The 21,552-nt window shown below is 45.0% G+C and overlaps 4 protein-coding genes across 7 annotated transcripts; 3 read left to right on the top strand and 1 right to left on the bottom strand.

Annotated features, from left to right (window-relative positions):
- Nucleotides 1-243: 243 nt before the first annotated feature.
- hsd17b1 (hydroxysteroid (17-beta) dehydrogenase 1) lies at nt 244-2,069 on the top strand. Its single transcript, XM_076144346.1, has 6 exons — nt 244-371; nt 451-612; nt 690-869; nt 955-1,048; nt 1,153-1,336; nt 1,905-2,069. The coding sequence occupies exons 1-6, from the start codon at nt 275-277 to the stop codon at nt 2,067-2,069; spliced, it is 882 nt and encodes a 293-aa protein (XP_076000461.1). The 5' UTR covers nt 244-274.
- Nucleotides 2,070-4,062: 1,993 nt separating this feature from the next.
- Nucleotides 4,063-6,527, top strand: LOC142993452 (coenzyme Q-binding protein COQ10 homolog, mitochondrial). Its single transcript, XM_076144192.1, has 5 exons — nt 4,063-4,259; nt 5,186-5,347; nt 5,445-5,637; nt 5,779-5,880; nt 5,979-6,527. The coding sequence occupies exons 1-5, from the start codon at nt 4,150-4,152 to the stop codon at nt 6,129-6,131; spliced, it is 720 nt and encodes a 239-aa protein (XP_076000307.1). The 5' UTR covers nt 4,063-4,149; the 3' UTR covers nt 6,132-6,527.
- A 1,143-nt stretch (nt 6,528-7,670) lies between these two features.
- LOC142993368 (complement C1q-like protein 2) lies at nt 7,671-8,968 on the top strand. Its single transcript, XM_076144035.1, has 4 exons — nt 7,671-7,944; nt 8,023-8,157; nt 8,244-8,543; nt 8,737-8,968. The coding sequence occupies exons 1-3, from the start codon at nt 7,701-7,703 to the stop codon at nt 8,528-8,530; spliced, it is 666 nt and encodes a 221-aa protein (XP_076000150.1). The 5' UTR covers nt 7,671-7,700; the 3' UTR covers nt 8,531-8,543; nt 8,737-8,968.
- Nucleotides 8,969-9,176: 208 nt separating this feature from the next.
- mylk5 (myosin, light chain kinase 5) lies at nt 9,177-18,471 on the bottom strand. Of its 4 annotated transcripts, none has more exons than XM_076144033.1 (18): nt 18,370-18,471; nt 17,353-17,512; nt 15,401-15,550; nt 15,095-15,247; nt 14,628-14,843; nt 14,170-14,205; nt 13,012-13,139; nt 12,767-12,920; nt 12,351-12,662; nt 12,148-12,259; nt 11,273-11,476; nt 10,976-11,193; nt 10,767-10,890; nt 10,503-10,655; nt 10,287-10,416; nt 10,105-10,192; nt 9,863-10,003; nt 9,177-9,765 (listed from the first exon to the last, which is right to left on the bottom strand). In XM_076144033.1, exons 2-18 carry the CDS (start codon nt 17,483-17,485, stop codon nt 9,560-9,562), a joined length of 2,658 nt encoding a protein of 885 aa, XP_076000148.1. In that variant the 5' UTR covers nt 17,486-17,512; nt 18,370-18,471; the 3' UTR covers nt 9,177-9,559. The 4 variants fall into 4 exon arrangements, with proteins under 4 accessions (XP_076000148.1, XP_076000147.1, XP_076000146.1 ...); XM_076144032.1 differs by lacking the exon at nt 18,370-18,471 and having other exon boundaries at nt 14,628-14,691; nt 14,722-14,843; nt 17,353-17,845; XM_076144031.1 differs by lacking the exon at nt 18,370-18,471 and having other exon boundaries at nt 17,353-17,845.
- Nucleotides 18,472-21,552: the final 3,081 nt, after the last annotated feature.

The following is a 21,552-nucleotide window of genomic DNA, read 5'->3' as shown; positions in this document are numbered from 1 at the left end:
AACAACACTGGCTGCCATGGATATCCCAAGGATGGGAACTCTGGAAGGTTCAAGGCAGTGCCATGGCTATGATATTTGTTATAGCACAGGAGGACGGAGCAGTGTCTGGGAACAGTGGCGTGTTTAGATTCCGGTGGCCTTGTGATAGTGAAAAAGGTAAAAAACACAAGACAGGGAAGAGGCGGGATGGTTTGGCCCGTCTATCGCCTATCGGTGGACTCACTGTGCTGCAGCTTTTCTCTGTGCAGAGCGGTAGAGGAAACCTGAAGGCTCCATGGATCAGAAGGTGGTGCTGATCACGGGCTGCTCCTCTGGGATTGGCCTCAGCCTGGCCGTCCGCCTGGCCTCCGACCCCAACAAGGCATACAAAGGTAAGGTGAGGTGGTGCTTCTCCGTCAGAGCAACTGGTCTGACCTCCTTCCCTGACACGTTCATCCATGTGCCGTTTAGTCTACGCCTCCATGAGGAACCTGGCTAAGAAGGAGCGTCTTCTGGAGTGTGTGAAAGGCCTGCACAGGGACACTTTGGACATCCTCCAAATGGACGTGACTGACCGGCAGTCCATCTTTGAGGCTCGAGGCAGGATCGTGGAGGAACGGGTGGACATCCTGGGTATGTTCTTCATCACATGTTGAGGTCTGTGTTGTTACGTTCTGGTTAGGATTGAGAATTGGACGTTTGTGACTCAGTGTGTAACGCTGGCGTGGGGTTGATGGGACCTCTGGAGGTGCAGGCTTTGGACACCATGAGGCAGATTCTGGACGTCAACCTCCTGGGCACCATCCAGACCATCCAGGCCTTCCTGCCAGAGATGAAGGCTCGGGGCCAGGGACACATCCTGGTCACTGGCAGCAACGGAGGACTTCATGGTGGGAAAGAAAAGAAGGAGTAGTGTTTGTATTCTATTAATGTTCTAGGAGTCGAACTAACCCAAGAACCTGTGTTGGTCTGCAGGTTTGCCTTTCAATGAGGTTTACTGCGGCAGTAAGTTTGCAATCGAGGGCGTGTGTGAGAGTTTGGCCATTCTGCTGCACCACTTCAACATCCAGTGAGTTTTCAGTGTCCTGCTCCCTGATCTATTCCATATTCCAAGTCTTTCAATAAGATCTCAGAAAAAAAGAAACGCCATTGATTGCATGTTGCTTGGCACAGCGTGAGTCTCATCGAGTGCGGCCCCGTCAACACCGACTTCCTGGCCAACATCCAGAAAGTGGAGGTCGGGGACGCTTCTCTGGATCAGGTGGACGCCCGCACGCTCCGCCTATATGACAAATACCTGCAGCACTGCGATGCAGTGTTCCAGAATGCAGCACAGGACACGGAGGACATAGTGAAGGTGAGTTACACACATTGTTAATGTTACTCAGATGCCAGATAGCGTTTCATGTACTTGATATTGTAGTTTTCCCTGTAGCTTTATTTACTATATTGGACTCCCTTGGTTTCAAGTTACTTTAGAGGTTCAGATTTCGCAGTGGCTCAGTCCATAGGGGACTCGCTTGGGAACCAGAGGGAAGCCGGTTTGAGTCCCCTGTCGACGAAAAAGCGTGGGTGCCCAGATGCAGAGTTGACAATTTGCCTCCAGGGCACGGCTGAGGTGCCCTTGAGCAAGGCACCGAACCCCAACCTGCCCCACACCCCTGCCCCTTCTTCTTCTTCTCTTTTGTCTTGTCCCTTCTTTGCTTTTGCCTTCCTTCATTGCTTCCTTTCTTGCTTCCCCCATCCCTCCTCTTTCCTCTCCTTCAGCATGCGGGGTCAGTTTTCCTTCAACTCTATACTTTGCTTACTCCACCTCCTCCTCCTCCTCTTCCTTTGATCCGTAAGTAGCGTTTACTGACCAAAGTAATATTTGTGTGTGTGGGTGTGTGTGTGTGTGTGTGTGTGTGTGTGTGTGTGTCTTCTAGGTGTTTCTAGAGGCCATTGAGTCCTCCCGGCCTGCGTTCAGATATTTCACCAGGGGCGCTGTGCCTCCTCTCACAGCGCTGAAGACCGCGGCACCAGACGGCTTGCAGTACATCAGCGCCATGAGCAAACACATCTTCTCAGCTGACACAGGCGCTGACGATTAAAACCGTTAACTTTAAATCAAAAACCGTGACTCGCCCTCCATATCTCTCCCTGCTAGGTCGATTCATGCTTTTCCCTTTCATTTTAAATGCTGTGGTAGATATTTTTCTTTTTTAGTTTAAGTTCCTTGGAATGAAGGTGACGTGCTGTGACTTCCTATTTTTGCTTAGCTGGGGTCAGTGCTTGGTTACTGTGACAAAGATCACGGGAAGGAGTATCTGCTTCTATTCTGGGCTGTTCAATGATCACAAGGTAAAGTCCTTATCTCAGATTGAACTATTTTGGTTCAGTGGAGTGATACTTGCAGCAGGATAGATGTTGAATGACGCAATGGCCTCTGCACTCCAAATGTGTGATTGTGTTCTTTCTACAATGGTTGTCATGGTTTCACTGGAAGACTCTCTTTGCTATGTAAATTGTCAGTAAACAAGGAGGTCTTCCTCTCTCAGCATGCCACTCTGGAATCTAAGAGAGGGAAACCAGCTTCTGTCTCTCATGTCAGGCAGCCTGCAAGTCGAATGTTCAAAGTACTTCAGGTTTTTCGTGTGTTTAAAGTATTTCAGGGTGTCTCCTGAGATTGGATCATGTGACTTTGAGCTTATGTTTGTGTATGTGTTTGTGTCCACCCACGCTACAGTACAATGCTCTCTGTTTGTAACTATGGGTAACAATGCTTAATATACAGTTAAATTGTCACCAGAATATCTACATTTTACGATATATATATATATGAATCTATGTTACATTTGACACACACACACTGTGCTGCAGTGTACTGTGATGGTCTTTAACGGTGTCATTTGATTATTTCGTCTGTTGTGAAATGTATCTGACTGTTTTTGGATAATTCGTAAATGATTCATAGAAGCCAGTGAACCAGCAACCTACCCTCAGTGACGTCATTACAAACCAGCGTCTTGGTGTCGGTGCAGAGGTGAGATATGTCCCGGGACAGTAAATAAGAGTGAAATGAGTGATTTACCTAAATAAGCACATTTAGTGTGCTGCATATGCATTTAACCTCGTGAAATCTGTTCATGTTAAATAAATTCCTTTAAAATCTTCATGGGATGGTGTGGGACAAACGCAGAGGAGGATGCGAAACTGCCTTTCAGTGAGTGAACAATGAAGTCAATAGATTAAGTGGAAGAACAGGGGCCATCTTGATCTCCAGCTGTTCCCGCTGCACCTCTTGGATCAGCCCTAATCCCTTAAATGTGCTCTGTTATAACCTTACACATGTTTGCCTGACTGCGGCTACAAATGAAGTTTTCCCGGCTCTGGCTTCCGTTGGAATGATTGCTTAATTTCAACCCTTCTTTGATCAGATCAAGTCCCCCTATTTCAATCTGAGGGCTCGACAACATTTCACCAGATGACCTTTATTCCTCTGTGGCACTGCCAAAGTCCAGCTGTTTGACGTGTTGGTCATATCGTTCACTTTACAAAATTCAGTAACTCACATGTGGCCTTGATTTGACTTGAGTCATTGTGATGACAGGATACCTGGACTTATTTGGGATTTATTGCTTAAAAGTGGGTGTGTTTGTGTTAAGTAATGTCACATAAAAAAAAGATTGCTTAACTTTTTAATTCCACAGAACTCTAAATATCAAATATAAAGGTCCTCTGTAATAAAAGGAAAGGAAAATAACCTTTAAGCCAAGATTCCTTGTATTTTCATCATTTCAGAAAATCATTGTACAATCAATACTTGGGTTTTAAAAATTCCTTTGGAACTGAATAGCTGTATAATCTTAAAGTCTCATTAGTCAGTGAACAACAAAGCTTTGAAATAATTATGTTATCATTTGGGTAACATGATCATCTGATTTCATATAATTTGAATTGCTCCATTGATTTAGGAATCATCAATCAATGGTTTTTACACTCCCTCATTTATCATCAGTGATTGGTCAGATACAGTGACCCGGCCCACTATTGATGACGTCACTGCGTTCCTTATCAACAAGGCAGAGCGTATCCTCGTCAGCGCCAAACGCCGGTTGCAGCTGTGAAGACACGTCTCCGCCGACTCCCTTTTAAACTGCTCTATACTGCTTTACTCCAACCTTCTTCACCATGAGCAGCAAGACTCCGCTTCTCCTCTTCCTCAGGACCGTGACGCACATGTCTGCAGCTCGATCCTCTAACGCGCTGCAGCAGGGAAGCCTAAGATGCGCCGGTATCAGGTGAGATGCGATCGACTAACGACGCGATAAATACAGTCGGTACAAGTCGGACTAAAGAAAGAGACTCGACACGAACGAGCCAGTGCGTTCAGACTATATGTGCCGCTGCTTTAACTCGCATGTTTGTATATTTGCTTTAATGCGCATAAAGTTACGTTTCTGTCGAAGTGCGAGTGAAGCTCTTTGGCCAAACGGGGGGTCGCGTTTGCTTCCCCATTGTCCCCTGCTGTTTTTGTTTCACGCCTTTCGAGTAACCAAGCTGCCTGGTTACGTCACGGAGGAACACACACAGTGCGGGATTACAATACATGATTGTTTACTACAAACGTTTTGTTGAAAAGTTCCCAGCCTGGTTGTTGTGGTTGTTTTGGCTCTTTACTCATTGATTGTATCGTTTTGCAGCCCACATTCCTAATTTCAACAGGTTTTAAACGCAAAATCGGACAACATAGCACCGGTATCCGGTTTTGTTTGCTACAATGGGCCTAAAACCGCTCATTGTTGGTTTTGCAGTTTGGTTTTGCCAATTCAGCTAAATTCGGAAATTCAGTGAATGTGAAACTAATGCAAACAGCGGAGTGGATTATGTCTGGTGAGTGTTGAGCTCTAATCCTGCAGGCTCCAGGGTTTAGATAAGCAACCATCCGTGGACAAAGATAAATCAAGTAAATCTGATGCCATTGCTCTCCTTGTTTCAAATATTGATCAATGATGTAATGTTAATTGTAGGACACACTTGAAAATGTATGTAATACAAATCATTAAATCTTCATGGGATCAGCATTTTAGAACATTGTGTCGACCTCTTCATCTTTGTTCTTCAGTAGTAAACGCACAGGAAACTAATCAATAATTCATAGATGACATGGTGCATGAATCGAGTTGATCCTCGTGCTCCCTTTGACTGGTTTCCTCTCCCCTGTTAGACCCATGAGATGCTGTGGAGCTCTGGCGTTGCGGCACGCCTGCCTGTCCCTCTGCCCCCACGCCCCCCTCAGGAGCGGCACCTCCTCCAGTCGCGGCTTCATCAACTTGATTGCCTCCGCCAACTCCCGCAGGATTGAGTACACAGAGCGCAGGACGTTAAAGTGAGTCAGACACTCATCTGCCCCCGGAATGCTGGGAATTTAGAAGGTGTTATATGGGGAATTTGGCTTAACTGTCTGTTTGTGTGTGTGTCTTCAGGTTTACGCCGGAGCAGGTCTACAGTGTGGTGGCCAGCGTGGACCAGTACCAGCATTTTGTTCCCTGGTGCAAGAGATCGCGGATGATGAAGGGGAAAGATGGTGTGGTCCTGGCAGAGCTCCAAATAGGTTTCGCCCCACTTGTGGAGCGCTACGTCTCTAAGGTCACCGTCATCCCAAACCACCAAGTCAGGGTGAGTCCTCGCCTCGCTTCTCGTTAGCCATTATTGTGAATTCACGCTTGTCATTTGAGTGGAAATGCTTGGAACTAAATACTTAAGGTAATGGGACCCTGCACAGGCGTGTGACCTTCTCGCCCCTTTGTTTGCAATCAGGCCGTATGCACTGACGGATCCCTCTTCAGCCATCTTGAAACCATATGGAGGTTTGCCCCTGGAGCCAAAGACCAACCCGACTCCTGCGATGTGGATTTCCACGTAAGTGTACAAGTAAATAAGAGCGTATCTAGATTCATTTATTCCATTGTTGGTTGCGTCAAGGAAACAACCTAACACCTTTGCTCTGTCATCTATAGGTGTCCTTTGAGTTCAAGTCTCTTCTGCACTCGCAGCTGGCCAACTCGTTCTTTGACCAGGTTGTTAAGCAGATGGTCAGCGCCTTTGAGTTGCGGACTGCGATGCTTTATCGATGCCGCCAGGTGGCACCGGTGAGACGGCAGTCTGTGTGAGGGAGTCCATTGCCAGCCTGCCGCTCACACCCGTTGTCTTATTATTTTGCACACGATTACCAAATATTTTTTATTTATACACCACAAAAGAATGTATGTACCTGTACTGATTTTAGGGATTTAATAAATAAAAATCTGTTCCTGTAGCAGAGGTGTCTTTGTGACACTGTAGCATGCAGACGAGCGTCTGGTCTGCAGTGCTGGAAACGTCTGAAAAAGCAAAGGACTTTGTTTTTGGTCAGTTAACTTACAAGTGTTGGGTTTTTTGGTCAACTGACATCGGGCGCCGTTGATTGATTGATTTTATTTGTTATATTCCTTTGCTACCACAGGTCAAAACATAAATGTTCACCAGTGAGCAAGACTAAGACACAAGCTTAGCTTGTTCAGTGTGTGTGTGTGTGTGTGTGTGTGTGTGTGTGTGTGTGTGTGTGTGTGTGTGTGTGTGTGTGTGTGTGTGTGTGTGTGTGTGTGTGTGTGTGTGTGTGTGTGTGTGTGTGTGTGTGTGTGTGTGTGTGTGTGTGTGTGTGTGTGTGTGTGTGTGTGTGTGTGTGTGTGTGTGTGTGTGTGTGTGTGTGTGTGTGTGTGTGTGTGTGTGTGTGTGTGTGTGTGTGTGTGTGTGTGTGTGTGTGTGTGTGTGTGTGTGTGTGTGTGTGTGTGTGTGTGTGTGTGTGTGTGTGTGTGTGAGATATGAGATATATGACAAAAATGTCCTTATGTACTAATTTGTGTATTTACAACTGAAACCTCAGTAAATGCAAAGGCAGATTCCAGGTTACATGCAGGGGTGAAAGTAGTCTGGTTTGTGATATAAAGCAGAATGCAAAGACACCGTCTCCCCTGGTTACCTGTGTGTCCTGAAACTGATCAATCTTTGCACACAAATTCAGGTTTTCAGGAAAGAAACGGGTTGTTCAGTCATTGTTATACCTCTCAAGTTGAGTCACAGTACCCATATGCTACCATCAAAGGCAACATATGAGTGCTGGGTCATGCCTTGGCAACAGTGTATACTAAAGATATATAGTGTATACACTATTGCAAGGTCAATCATTGTTTTAAGATTATTTGCTGTTACTTTTATTTCTACATTTAAGGTTTTATTGATCTATGTACTGTATTATGGTGACACGTTCCAGCTGAGGGACACAGCTCCCACAGTGCAGACTGCTTTGTCTTCTTTATTAAACACAACTCTAACTTTGCACATGTGTACTTGTTTTAATGACTTGGGTCTACATGATAACAGGAAAAAAAACATTTCAAAAGTTAATAATACAAGCATTAGTATAGTAGTAGTAGTAAAATAGTATATTTGAGTTTGCAGAAGTTTCCCATGGTAAACCTCAGTAAATACTTTGAGAGTGACTAATGGTTTTATTTACAAATTCTAATCTCTGAAATGTGATGCTGCAGGCGCTCCATGAGTGCAAACGTTTCCCAAGGGAAACCTCAGTAAATACAAACATTGATGACAAGGTCAGCTGAGCCTGGTTAATGTTTACCTCAGGTTAGCCTCCATATAAAAGACTGGGAAGGGAAAGACTGCGGAGATTTCAACCCGTCAGGATGAAGACAGTTGCAGTGCTGCTGGTTGTGCTTTGCTGCGCTCCATGCAAAGCACAAGTCAGTGAAAACCAGACCTGTCCATGTTCACACTGCTCCTCTGATACCGGCTCCCTCGCCACTCTGGCACTCTCTCTGGGAGCCGTGGGAGAGAAAGTGACAAACATGGCTGAAAAAATGGCATACCTGGAGACGAAGATGGTAAATGCTGAAAAGGAAGTGCTGGAGCTGCGGAGCCTGATTGGAGGTAAAACACTGCATCATCTTTTGAGAATGACTAATGGTTCTCTTTATAAATCCTAATCTCTGAAATGTGATTCTGCAGGTGCTCCACAAGTGGCCTTTTCTGCTACTCTAAGAGATACTGAGAGTGGAGACACTGGACCTTTCCAAGTTGATACCCCACTGCAGTATAAGAATGTCTTCGCCAACACTGGCCAGAGCTACAATCCTTCAACAGGTATTTGAAGTTTGTCTGCATTTTCCGTAGAAAGAGCCACAAACAAATGGTGACCTTTATGCTGACTGCAGTTTTTATTTTGGCAGGCTTTTTCACAGCAATGGTCAAAGGAATGTTCTTCTTCCGATTCTCAATGTTCAACAACCTCAAAAGCACACCAAACTCTGCTGTGAGCCTCAAGAAGAACGGAGTGAGGCTGGTTTCCGTGTGGGATCTCTCAGGGGCCGATGGTAACGACATGGGCAGCAACGCCGTGGTCATCCCCCTGGAGGTTGGGGACACGGTCTCTGTGGATCTCCTGGCAAACAGGGTTATCTATGATGATGGCATGCATTACAACACCTTCAGTGGGTTTCTGCTCTTCACCATGTGAGTTCAAACGTGTGGCAGTAGGGATTAGCTCAGTGGGTAGAGCTTGCGTTTGGGAACCGGAGGGTTGCCGGTTCGAGTCCCTGCCGAGGTGCCCCTGAGCAAGGCACCGAACCCTCAATTGCTCCCCCCTCTGCGAAGGGTGGTAATGTAAGTCGCTTTGGATAAAAGCGTCTGCCAAATGATCGCAATGTAATGTAATGTAATGTGTGTCTGTTACTATATTTACAATGTAATTCTGTTGATTGCAGTGTCGGGATTTACTTCTGGTGATTTTGTTTTGTCCATGAATTGCATGGTATTTCTAGGAGGAAAATTTTGCTAAATATTTATAAGATGATGCAGCAAAAGCTTGTAAACCCTTTGGGTTTTGCCACAGTTTGTTGTGTTTTGTTTTGCACCAAAGTTAAGTCTCATGTCAATAAAATGATAATCTCACGCATTAATATTTGGACGTCTATGATTTAAAAACTGTTGAAAACTTGGTGAAATTCTTAGGGTAAGTGAGTCATGGATAAATGGACAAGGTCATGGGTTCAGATGAAGGAAACGTGAACATATACATACACTCGGGGCGGTGCAGGTTCTGATGCCAGCTGTGGTCGAACAGCAAACAGGGTCTGTGTGACCTCAGCAATAACTGTGACACCTTCACCTTCTTATGTCACTTTATTCAGACTGTATCACACTGAAATGCCCCACACGCAAGTTCAACTCAAAATGTGCTGTATGGATTCATCTGAAGAAATGGCTCAGTAAAATACATGAACATACAGTTTGTTGAAGACACTATGAATTAATAAAGTACCTTAAGGATGATCTAACTTCAGCACTTCACCTTCACCTCTAATTCTTTAACAACATTCACTAATGTACACATTTTGTACAATGTTTTATGCAGAAATATTTCCAGCCACAGCTTGCTGCCATTTGCATCAAAGGTAAAAAGCAATAATGTAATAATGTATAGATTAATAATTGTTTCCGTTTTTTTTGCCATGATATGCTGTATGCAGAGACGGATGTGATGAATCTACTCTTCCACAGCGAGCTTGGCTGAGCAAAATGTCTCCCCACGGTCATTGGTGGCTCTACAGGTGTAAACGTTGGCATCCTCCTGGCTGACTTTGGCTAAGACCAGCGTACAGCGTCCATCTTCCTCGTACTCGATCTGCACTGTGGATGACTCGTCCACAGGTTCCTCTCCACACAGCCACACCACCTCTGGATCAGGATATCCTGCCAAAATCAAGGGGAAGGTTGACAACTCAAAGCCTGATAGCATGAAGGTTTAGATCCCCAAACAACCAAATGTTGGATGTGATTCCATATGTACCTGTGACGTGACACAAGAGCCGCACACACGATCCCGGTGTCACCGTCTGGTCCTCGAGAACCTGGGAGAACTGTGGAGGCCCCTGCATCTTCATCTCCAGAGACTGGAGGGCGTACTCTGCTTCCGGGGTCAAGGGGGAATCTGGGACAGAGTGATAGCCAAGAAGGAAGAGTAGATGAAAGGGGAGAATTGCAAGAATGCTGTGCAAAATGAGAGCAGGAAATAGAATGGGAGTATCTCACCCTCTCCTGGGCTGGTGGGAGATCCAGAGCCGTCTCCTTTAGAAAGCAGAGCCATTCTGTTCAGCGCCAGCATGGCTTTGCCTGCTTTCTAGGAGACAAAAATGTGAAAAGTCTGTAAGTGAAAATAAAAGCAACATCGCAAACAACCCAGCAAAATGGTGACAATTCCAGAGCTGTGTTACCTTCCACTTCTGCTTGGCAAGAAATCTCTTCATCTTCTCCTTGGACAGAGTCTTGGTGGTTGCAGGGTCCCCAGAGGCCACTGCTGCTATCCATGGGTGGGCGAGGGCCTCTGCAACAGACATCCTCCTCCTAGGAAGGACACAGAGCTTCAGTTAGAGCTGGTTTATGAGCTAATCTGGGGCTGTGGCGCTTCAGCAAGAATGCATCAGTATCACCTGGCATCCTTGTTGAGCAGGGAGCTGATAAAACCTTTCGCCTGCTCCGTGATCTCCTCAAAGCTCTCATCATCAAACTCCCACTGGGCAGCCGTGACCAAGGCCAAGGTCTCTGCTTCGCTGTTACCCTGGAAAGGTGATTCACCACTCAGCCTGAGCACCAAAAGGAGATTGAGAAGGGGATCATGACTTTGACAATGTTGTCCCAAATCCACCAGGGGGCAGTAAACATTCAATATGGACTCAATCTTAGTCAGTGCTCACAATATGTAGCAGATGACCCCGACGCTCCACATGTCAGTGGCCAGGCAAACAGGCTCATAGCTGATCACTTCAGGAGCCACAAACTCTGGAGTCCCATGCAGCACCTTCAAAGGGACTTTTGGGTCTGGAACATAAAATGTAGAATTTGGTTTGAAATGTATTTAATCATTGTAAAGGCTAAAGCAGTTGGATACATCTGAGATTCTCACCAAGCTTGCAGGCTAATCCAAAATCAATGATCTTAATGGATGTGCCGCTGCGGTCGACACACACAATGTTTTCCGGTTTGATATCCAGATGGACAATTTCCTGCTGATGCATGTAGGCGACCCCGTCCAGGATCTCTTGCATGTAGCGCACGCTGGCAGACTCTGTGTGCTCAAAGTTATCATCCACGATGCGTTCAAACAGTTCCCCGCCGGCAATGCTGCAAACAAAAGCAACCGTTCAGATTCATCTGTACGCCGCTGGAACATACACAAGAGTCTGATGATGCAACCACTCACAACTCCATAACCATGACCATCTCAGGCTTCTGGTCGTAGGCCGCTAGACACTGGACCAGTCTAGGGTGGTGGAGGTGGTTCATCAGCTCGATCTCTCTGCGAGCGGCGTCCCTCTCCTTGGAGCGTCGGCCTTTGTAGAACTTCCCAGCGCACACGCGTCCCGTCTTTTTGTGAGTTAATTTGAACACCAAGCCAAACTTTCCCCTGATGATGTAACCAAAGAGGCAAAGGGCTGCGTTTCTTCATATGTTACATATAGCAAGGTTACAAAATAACATGGAGAAAGTAATCAAGTACATTCACACAAGTATTACTGCTGCTTTTTGTGAGCGTTTATCCATTTTCACAAACTTTATACTTTTACTCCTGAATGCTTTTTTTATATTGCAGTTCTTAATTCATCCACCACACGTAACATTAAACAAAGATAAATAGGAGTTAAAAATGACTACTTTTATCTACGTGTAGATTTCGCTGCCCTCCTCCACCCTGGTTATTGTTGTTCAGAGATCATGAGACATGTGATGGTGTAGCCAAGTGAATGCGGCACTCTGGCTGCTCTTTCACTCGCAGAAAGAGAAGGATGATCAAACCCAGAACATCTCTTTCATCTGACAGCTGTTAATCAAACTTAAAAGTACCGCAAACAGCTGAGGTGACGTACAATACATCTGTTGTTGACTTGGGAGAGGAGTGTATCGTTCCATGCAGGACACATGGACGCTGTAATCCTCCCTACTGACTGTATGACTTGGCCTCTGGCAGATTCATGTCTCCAGACTAATATCACCGTCAAACTTCCTTATTGATTCCACTCGTTTCTCAGGAAAGCGTATACTTGGAAAAACTCTCTCTTCCTCCTGACAGATACTCACATTCCCAGTTTTTCCTGCAAAATGTAGTCATCTGTGACTTTGCAGTCTGTGACGACAGAGACACATGCATATGGTTGAGGTGCTTCCTCTTCCCCCTTTGCCTTGTTTGAATCTATGCAAAAAACACACCTTAGCTGTAATATAAACTGCATTTTATTTGCCAGTAATCTCACATGTGGTGTTAATATCTTGTATCATCTCACCGTCCTGCTCCATCCTAACCGGCTGTGACACCGGGCCTGGTTGGCTCACCCCCACCGCGTTGTAGGCCCTCACTCTGAAGCAGTACTCCTCCTGAGGCTGCAGCCCAGACGACACCCTAAAGGAGGTGCTCGTACACTGGGTGCTGAGCTTGGTCCACTCGCCGGCCTCCCCGCTTCTATTGCTCCTCACCTCGACCACGTAACCTAGGATGACACTGCCGCCGTCGTAGCACGGGCCCGACCACGACAGCACGAGTCTACAGGGGGCGATGACGGAGACGACGGGGCAGGAGGCCGGAGGCTGTGGCTTCTCTGGTGCCGGGACGACAAATAAACTAGTCAGAAAGTGTGTCACACGGTCACAGGACAGGGACAACAACAGGGCCAGTAACACAACAGAGAGAGCGTTGTCTCACCTATGACAGAGAGGGTGAGTGTGTGTTGGGCCGAGCTCTTGCGATCCCTCACTATGATGGTGTAGTGGCCTGTGTTTTCAGGTTTGGCTTCTGCTATAACCAAAGTGCTGCTCCGGTCAGTGTTCTCCGCCCACACCTCTGCCCCGTCCACAATCTGCAGATGGAAAGTGTTTGGTTATAGGAAGCCTGTGTGTGTGTGTGTGTGTGTGTGTGTGTGTGTGATGTTCCCTTCGTTGCTGCTGCACCTGCTCTTTGTTTCTGATCCAACAAGACACTACAGGAGGGCTGCCAGTGAAAGAACATGTCACACGGGTAGTTTCTCCTGATTTCACTTCCAGATGTCGTGGTGGGCTTTCAAATTGTAACACAGGACCTGAAAAAAGAAGAGGAAACAGAAGTAGCTGTTATGACTCTTGATACTTAAACTGAAAGGCTGTGTCTTGGTTGCACGATTATTGTTTTTGAATCTCTTGAAATCTCTTGAAGAGGAACTATTATATTGTTGTAAATGTGCCAGAACAAAGAATATGATGGCTTTGTGTGTGTGTGTGTGTGTGTGTGTGTGTGCTTTATACTGTATTATAAGACTGGGAGTGTATTAGTTCCTCTTGAAAACCCCTTATTATTATGGTTTACTCTGTCTAAAATTGAAACAAATTCAAATTTGTATAACCAAACACATGACAAATGATGTCAAACCTGACACCGGTCCAACCAGTCCTTGTGTAAGCCAAAATGTTAAACTAGTTCAGGTTTCACTTCAAAAAAAACAAAAACAGAGCCTGTTCTATGATACGCTCCACACACACCCAGATCAAACAAACTGCTGCTGACTGCTTGAGATGATGTCATATGAAGTGATATAACATCAGAGGAGATAGTAAAGGAGACTTGATAGGAGCTTTTACCTGAATTCACCATCAATCCCTCACAGTCAGTATTCAAATGTTGAGGCGTCAATGTGGTGAATTTGACTGACGACTAATCTGATTAAGTCACATTATGCGTTATGACTTTTTATTTTGATATGAAGCGGCCCTACAATTATTGATTCAAGCCCTCACTTTACATTTAATTCAAACCAGCTTTAATGGTGAGAGGAAAACATTCAAACAAACTTGTCCTCTTCTTTATGTGCGTATAACACACCTGTAGAGCTATTTATGTCTGCGTTTATCATTTGTCCCGGGTAATATAGCCATTCCGCCCGGGGTAAAGTCCCTCGCAGTAACTCAATAGCTTGGAGGGAGAACTAAGGTGCGGAAGGAGCTACAGCACCATGAGAAAACATTAGAAAGGAGTTAGATTCATGCAGGAAACAGAGAAAGCAGGAATGACAGAGAGATGGTGAGACAGTTAGGAAAACTTAGTCCCCTGTCAGTGTTTAAGTCCTGGTTTCTTACCTGTGCCCCCGTTGGCTCTCCTCTTTGGGATGACTTCTGCAAAGAGAGATGAGATGCAGGTAGGGTTGGGTTGGCTGACAGGTGGATTGAGGCGTGGGTGTGGATGTGGGCGTGGCACTCTGTCACTATCAGCTCTCACAGCGGCCAGTTTTAACTGCTGCACTGTTCATCTCCCTATATGGACCCTGTATGGAAGCTATGTGGTTGATGAAAAGTTTGTCTATATAATTCTAGACTGGCTTGTATGTTGTCTGACCTCCAACCACACCAGGGCTGGAAATGATGTGTTTCCCTTTCAGTAAAGAATAGATATCCGCTTGAACAATGGTAAAGGCGCATCATGGCCAAAGAAGGAAGTAGAAGGAAGACATACTGGAGTGTTTTTACAAACATTAAATTCAAATTCAAACAACAAAACACTTTCTAATATTGATAACGAATACCAATCACATGATTACCTCTTGGTGGTCCCACTGGCTTATTTGAGACCGTAGGGGACGTGGACGTGGACGTGGACGTGGACGTGGACGTGGACATGGACGTGGACGTGGATCCTCTGAGGTCTCGTGCCTCTTTGTGAGTTTGAAGTGACTCTCCATTTTCCGTGATCCTGTTGGATGTTGAAGTGGGGACCTTTGGAATGTTGTTTTGCACTTTGCAGATCGTCTCAAAGTCTAGAATGGTTCCACCAGGTGTCAATAATGACAAAAGAGAAATGTGGAAGAGACAACAGACCACAGGACAAGAGTCAACAGAAATGAAATTCGGACAAGCTGCTACATATTCACTGTACTGTAGATCACATGGTTTAACCAGTAAATGAGGAACTTTGTATTATTTGTAACAACTTGTAGTATCACAGGTGGATTGGTTGCATTTAAGAAAACAATGTGTCTCCCGTTGCACGTAAATGTTATGGCCTTACCTCTGACAAACACAGCAGCACAGCAGGATGTTTTGCCTGCACTGTTCTCTGCCAAGCAGGTATAAGCTCCGGCATCCTCCGGCAGGCACTCCTTCACCATCAAACTCACTTCTGTCCCGCTGAAGGATGGATTTCCAAAGTGGGCCCCTTCACCTGCCCATAGGTGCAAAGAATAACACTGGAAATAGTTGCACCAAATACTTTAAAGCAACTATGGCTATTTGCCGCGTTATGTTGTACTATACATTTCAGTATAGACACGTTTGACCTAAAGCAAGAGAAGCAGTGAAAATGGTTCTTGCTCACCATTGTGTACCCATGATACTGTGATTGGCTGACTCCCAGTCAGAACCCCACGCAGTGTGATGTTACTTCCTTCATCCACACAGCAGTCCTCTATGGGCTTGATGAAAACTGGAGGCTCCAGATGTTTGGGAGGGGAGCTGCTCACAGATCCTGGACATGGGGAGGGCGGGTGAGGAAGAGAGGAGTCAGAGAGCAAAAATGAAAAGGATTACGAAAAGGTAACGAGTGACCTTTCACTTTCTCACGCTCTCAGATGTTCTCTGTTATGACCAAAACGTCTCACTCACTCACTGACTTGGTTCTAATGGTTTTGTGTTCTTTCTTGCTGCCATCTCTCACTCACTCACTCACTCACTCAGGGCCGGCTCTCTCGCTGCCATGACTTAAACGCGTCTCGGCACGTCACCTCTATTTCTGCCCTTCCTTTTTCTTATGTGCTGTGCATCCTGTGTATCTGTCACATCACTGCCCAAACAACCAAGCACGCGCTCCACTCTGTACCCATGTTGATACATGAAACACTCATCTGCCAGTAGTTCAGGTGTAAACACTGTTCCTGTCCAAAATAGGCGGAGGTGAAGGAACACTTCTTTACAGTTCCCCACAATGCAGTCAAGATCAGACATGCTTCAGAAATTACATGGAGTCTTGATTAATCTGACAGGAAAACGTCTGTTAACACTGAGCTTCCAGTGAAGTGGACACACCTAATGCTGTAACGTCACCCACAGATCTGCTACACATCTGCATCTCAGACTTCTGAAGCTTTTAATCTTTAGTTGTTGTCAACATTGTCTAGATTTGTATATATTCTTTACTAATAGGTGCTTTTAAGGCACATATGCACAACAACACCACTATATACTGCCTTAAAAAGCGGCATATTATTGGAGAAGAACTATGTTGACAAAAAATAGCATTATAAGCGTCACAGTAGCATTTTTATTGCTGTACTGCTGCATTAACCTACATTAGATTAGAGTGTACAGGTATGTAATCAAACGGAATCTGAGACTAGAGGCATGATTCCTACCTGAAGGCAGCATGGAGCCCAGACAGACAGCGGTGTGTGTTCCCAGGAGTTTCTCTGCACAATGCTAATGAGTTTTCACGAATCCAAAGCACCTTATCAACGCCTCGTGCTGACATTGGGTGGCAGCCAACTAGACTATTTACCTTAGCATTGCAGTGCTTGGCAGGTTTAGTACAGTCTCATCACTAAAGGTCATGGACATGTGCATACATAAGGTAGTCATAGGTCAACAACGTCTTTGACAGTTTACCTTTAGAACTTGAAGCATTCAATGTCTCACTGTGGCACCTCAAGGTTATCAGCTTGTGTAACGTAAGTTGATGGAGTAAAGGGTTAAATTCTGTGCTCTGTTCTGAGAATGACGATGTTTCAAAGCTAAAACCTCAGACAGGCAATGTGGTCAGGCTGTTTAGATCACTTCCTAAAAAGATGACACTTTGAAGATGATGATGTGTTGTGTTTCTTATATTTTTCTTAACATTTGTTTATTAGATCTATAATTTAGTATCCAGGAAATGTATTTTACCTATTAAAAAGTTAAACTCTATGATAGCTTTGATGAAAGGTGAACTTGGGCTGAAGTTTCAACTATGTAGCAAAGAATAACAAGCAGAATCAAACCTGTGGACTTTAAAACAAACACTAGCACCAGATAAGAGCTTGTACATTGAGGGAGTGTGTGTGTGTGTGTGTGTGTGTGTGTGTGTGTGTGTGTGTGTGTGTGTGCGTGCGTGCATGTATGTGATTGCTATTTTGAGAAGTGAAAATGATGTCGCTTGAAGTTTGTCTTCTTTCATTGTTGACACAAACAGCCTGATCAGTTAAACAAGTTGAGCTCATGCCTGAGGACAATCTCATCTAGCTCCTCCTCCTTTCTACTCTTTTACACTTAAGTAAACAACACCAACAAAGCTCTTACCTGACTCTGTGTGTTCCTTGGAGATCCTGATGATTCTTGCCCCGTTCCTCTGTGCAGATGAGGCGCGTGCAGGTGGCTTGATGTGCATCCGGAAGGTGGACACATAGAGCTGCTTGCTGTCATCACAGTTCATGACTGTTTGGGAAACACCAGTCCGTCTCTGCATGGAGAAAGATTATTTACAAAGTCATTTCCCCCACTGATTACCAGGCTTCATCTTCGCTTCCTCCCTCTCTGTCACTGTCGCCTCTCTCTCTCTCTCTCTCTCTCTCTCTCGCTCAGCCAGCACAGACTCTGACCTCACCCCTCTCACTTCCCTGCACATTTCTGAGCCCTTGTATCTGACTCCACCTCTCCCCTACAAATCCTGGCAGACATCTCCCTATCTTCCCAAGTATCTAACGTCACATCTCCACCCCCTGCTAAGCTTCTTCCCGCACTATCATGGCTAATATCTACACACATGAGGACACAGACAGAGAAAGACAGAGAAAAAGAGTGAGAGTGGGCGGACAGAGGGGGCGGAGGCCTTATCTACCCACCCAGCCAAAGGTCGTATTGTGTGCTGTTTGTTAAATCTGCCACCATTCATCGATCTCCATGTTTGCCTGCGCACTTATCAATGCAGCTGCTGGAGGTTTTTTGTGAGGCGAGGTGACGTCGGAGCGAGTGAGCGTCACATCATGCCCCTGCGCTCTAAGAGCTGCCTTGAGGTCACCGGGCCTCATAAATCCCACGTGGCTTTATGTCTAAGAAGCCGATATAGTTTAACCCAGGTCCATTGTGGAATGTTTCCAAGGTAACGGCGTCGCTCCAGCATCCACCTGCTGCTATGGTGACCTGGAAATGCCTCGAGAGGGGCCTCGCACGCAGGCACACGCATTTGTTATTGAGATTCAATTTGACGTGGATGGTTAGAAAAACATAAAGACACATAAAAACAGGAAGAAAAGCAATGACATCACTAATGCAATCAGCAGTGATGTATAATGTGTGATAAATGCCAGCCTGACTTACATATGGAGCTCTTCATTCAGCGTACGGCTGCTTTGGAATAGCCAACTGTCCTTCAGCACCATAGAAGCCCACTGAGGTGATCAAAACATCCCTCCCCACCCCGACTCTCACCCTGGCGTCCCAAATTCCACATCAGTGATCACACTGAAAAGCTTTGTCAAGGTCTGAGAGGAACTTGTTTTAGTTTCTGTGAGGGCAGGATTCCAAAATCAAACATTTACAAAAAGCCTACGCAGACACAGACACTATTGTGTGGTGAGGACCTTCTTTCACTCGTACACGGGTGATGCTGCACGATGTTTTCTCACACCAGTTAGATTTCCTGTGGTTTGTAAAATGGCAGAAGTTGGGAAGCACATTTAACGTAACGCTGCCGTAGGAGCAACCCACACAAAAGGCATCCAGAGAGTCATAACCTGCGTGTAATGCACTAAGATTTCGCAATGAAAATTCCATCGCTGTTACATCACAATTCACCCTGCAGCTTATTCACATGCGCTCATCTGCGTTGATATCCACAAGAGAAACAACAACAACAGGCATGAAATGATATCTCAATATACCAACATGAGCTGTGAAAACGTGCAAGAAAACACATAGGAGACACTGACTATATTCATGCATGTGTGTGTGTGTGTGTGTGTGTGCGCGTGTGAGTGTGTGAGCGTGTGTGTATAAGCACGTGGCAAAGCATCTAATCAACAAATCTCACATGATCTAAAATGTTAACACGCCCCCCAGGTGAAGTAACTGATTCCAGAGAAAGTTCACAAAATGTTAAGTTGTGATGTACAAACCACAGGAACGGCTGCACTCGTATTGGCAACAAGATAACATACTGTCAACCAACAACAATACACGACTTGAAATATGTGACAATACCTCAGGCAAGTGAAAGCAATGAAAGAGAGAGTTGGCAAAGCCTCTGAAGCTGCAACGCTGCTCAGCGTAATAAAGCTGAATTCACCCCACAGGAGGAGCGTAATTGTTGTAATTTTGGGGTCAGGACAGCTTAGAACATGCAGACACGCAGACTGAGTCACTGCTTTCAGATTGTTATGTCTACCTCTCGCCCTCACCAGCATGTCTTTCTTAATGGTGTGCGCACACAGGTAGTTTGCTCTGCTGTCTGCGGTGATAAAACCGCCTCTTCAGTCCAAACACAAGGGGATAGATGAAGATGAGAGGTACTCAAAAGAGAACGAAGAAGAAGGAATTCACACTGATAAAATGTTAGTAAACCTGAAATCTTAAAAGGTTGATTGCCGGACAGAATGAGTGAAAATGGAGAGATTTGAATATGTTAAAAATGTGACATGGGGAGATAAATATACGAGCGCTTCTGTGCTATTTTGTCTGTTTGGTGAAACCACGTCAGCGAACTTCCTGTCATCCTCCTGAGGAAGTTGCTGCACATGCAAAGCTGTTGCTATTTAGCATCATAATTAAGGATTCCAAATGCAACACTGTGTGAAATTGTGGAATGTAGGAGAAAATAACACGGCTTCGCTGGAGAAGATCTGTAATTTTCATATTTATGTTTTCTGCAGTATCATCATTTTCTCCTTATAGTAAAAATTAATTTCAATAAATCCACGAGGCAACACCAGTATTACATTAACAACTTTGCAGCACTTGCAACACAAAGCACAAACAACTTCGGGCGTTACATACAGATCCTTCAACAACTGAATTACCGCGCCCCCTGCTGTCTCTTTCTTTAAATACATCTCCTTACAAATTGGGACAGGATCAGCTAGGAAGCGTTTCTCAACAGAAGGAAAGGAAGTCAAAAGGAGATTTTATATCCACAAATAATGACCTTTAATTGTATTGAAAAACTATATTTTCAGCTAATTATACCTCCTCCTCCAGATCCGTGAAGACTGAGGCGCTGTCACCATCTAGAGGCCAAGTGTGTGTGTGTGCATGTGGGGCCTGTAGAGACTCGGCACGTGATAAACTTGACTTAACTTGTCTCAGGTTTGATTGAACTTCCCCAGAAACACTCCCCCCAGGTGGCAAGAAGCTCCATTCTATCCATTGTATCCCAGCATGCCGTGCGTGGCAGAGCGCTGCAGAGATGCGACTCTGGTCCCTCCTGACGAGATGTGGTCAAGATGTTACATAACCAGAAGCAGAATGAGAAAAACTTTTATTATGCCCAGGGGAAAATGGCTTCATGTGCAAAATAGATACAAAAATAAATAAATACACACTTTATGTAATCCTATACAGATTTTTATTTTATTTTTATTTTTTTTGCAATTTGTTTTTATTGAAGCAATCATTGTACATGACATTGTGCATACAGTTGTAGGATATTTTGGAGATAATTTTTTATATAGAAAGAGGGGAAAGAGGAGAGAGAGAGATAGAGAGAAGGAAGGAAGGTTGTATTATCACTACTATTGTTGTTAAACATTATACATAGACCCTGAGGTAGAGTAGAGTAGATTGGAATTGCAATGATGTCATAGGGTACATAAAGTTCTTACAGGATGATCTATCGAAGAATTTTAATAGTTTGCATACAGTTATATAAGCAGTTAATATAAATGTGGGCTACTCAGTTCTTTATTTTCAGTTGTTCCTGGAATGTTAAACTTCAGCACAACCTTCATGCTTTTAAGAATCTCTCTCTACCAAACATATTTTCCTCTCACCGCCTTTTCAATCAACAGAATTCCAAAAATGTAGCCCTTCCTTGTGTTTACCGTATAACTGCGACAAAATATCCGCAGGACATTATGAACCCTCCATGGCACGGTTAAAAATGTCACACGTAAGCTGACCAGTGACCCCTGACCTCTCCCCAAGAAACTCCCATGGCTGGCAGACAAAAGCAGACGTGCATGGCCCCTCCTGGCTCAGAGCTGTAATGTGGCCTGCTGGTCCATGCCACCAACTCAATATCCGCCCAAAGAGCTGGACGCGTTCCCAGTGAGGCCCTTTTTATGAAATAATGAGCTGTCAAACCAAAGCCTCACCAACATCCAGGACACACACACACACACACACACTACACACTCAATAAAGCTGTGCACAGTCTCAGATGAAAGAATACCAGATTACTCATAGTGTAATACTTTATATTAGAGGGGGCATTTAATCTATATGTATGTGCAGCATGAGTACAGGGAGTGTGTGATTCTACAGATGTGTTCCAAATTACTGTGCACA

This window comes from Genypterus blacodes, unplaced genomic scaffold, assembly GCF_046128005.1.
Source record: "Genypterus blacodes isolate CSIRO-AG114 ecotype Tasmania unplaced genomic scaffold, CSIRO-AGI_Gbla_v1 ptg000028l_1, whole genome shotgun sequence".
NCBI classification, from domain to species: domain Eukaryota; kingdom Metazoa; phylum Chordata; class Actinopteri; order Ophidiiformes; family Ophidiidae; genus Genypterus; species Genypterus blacodes.
This window is presented reverse-complemented; position numbering and strand designations above follow the sequence as displayed.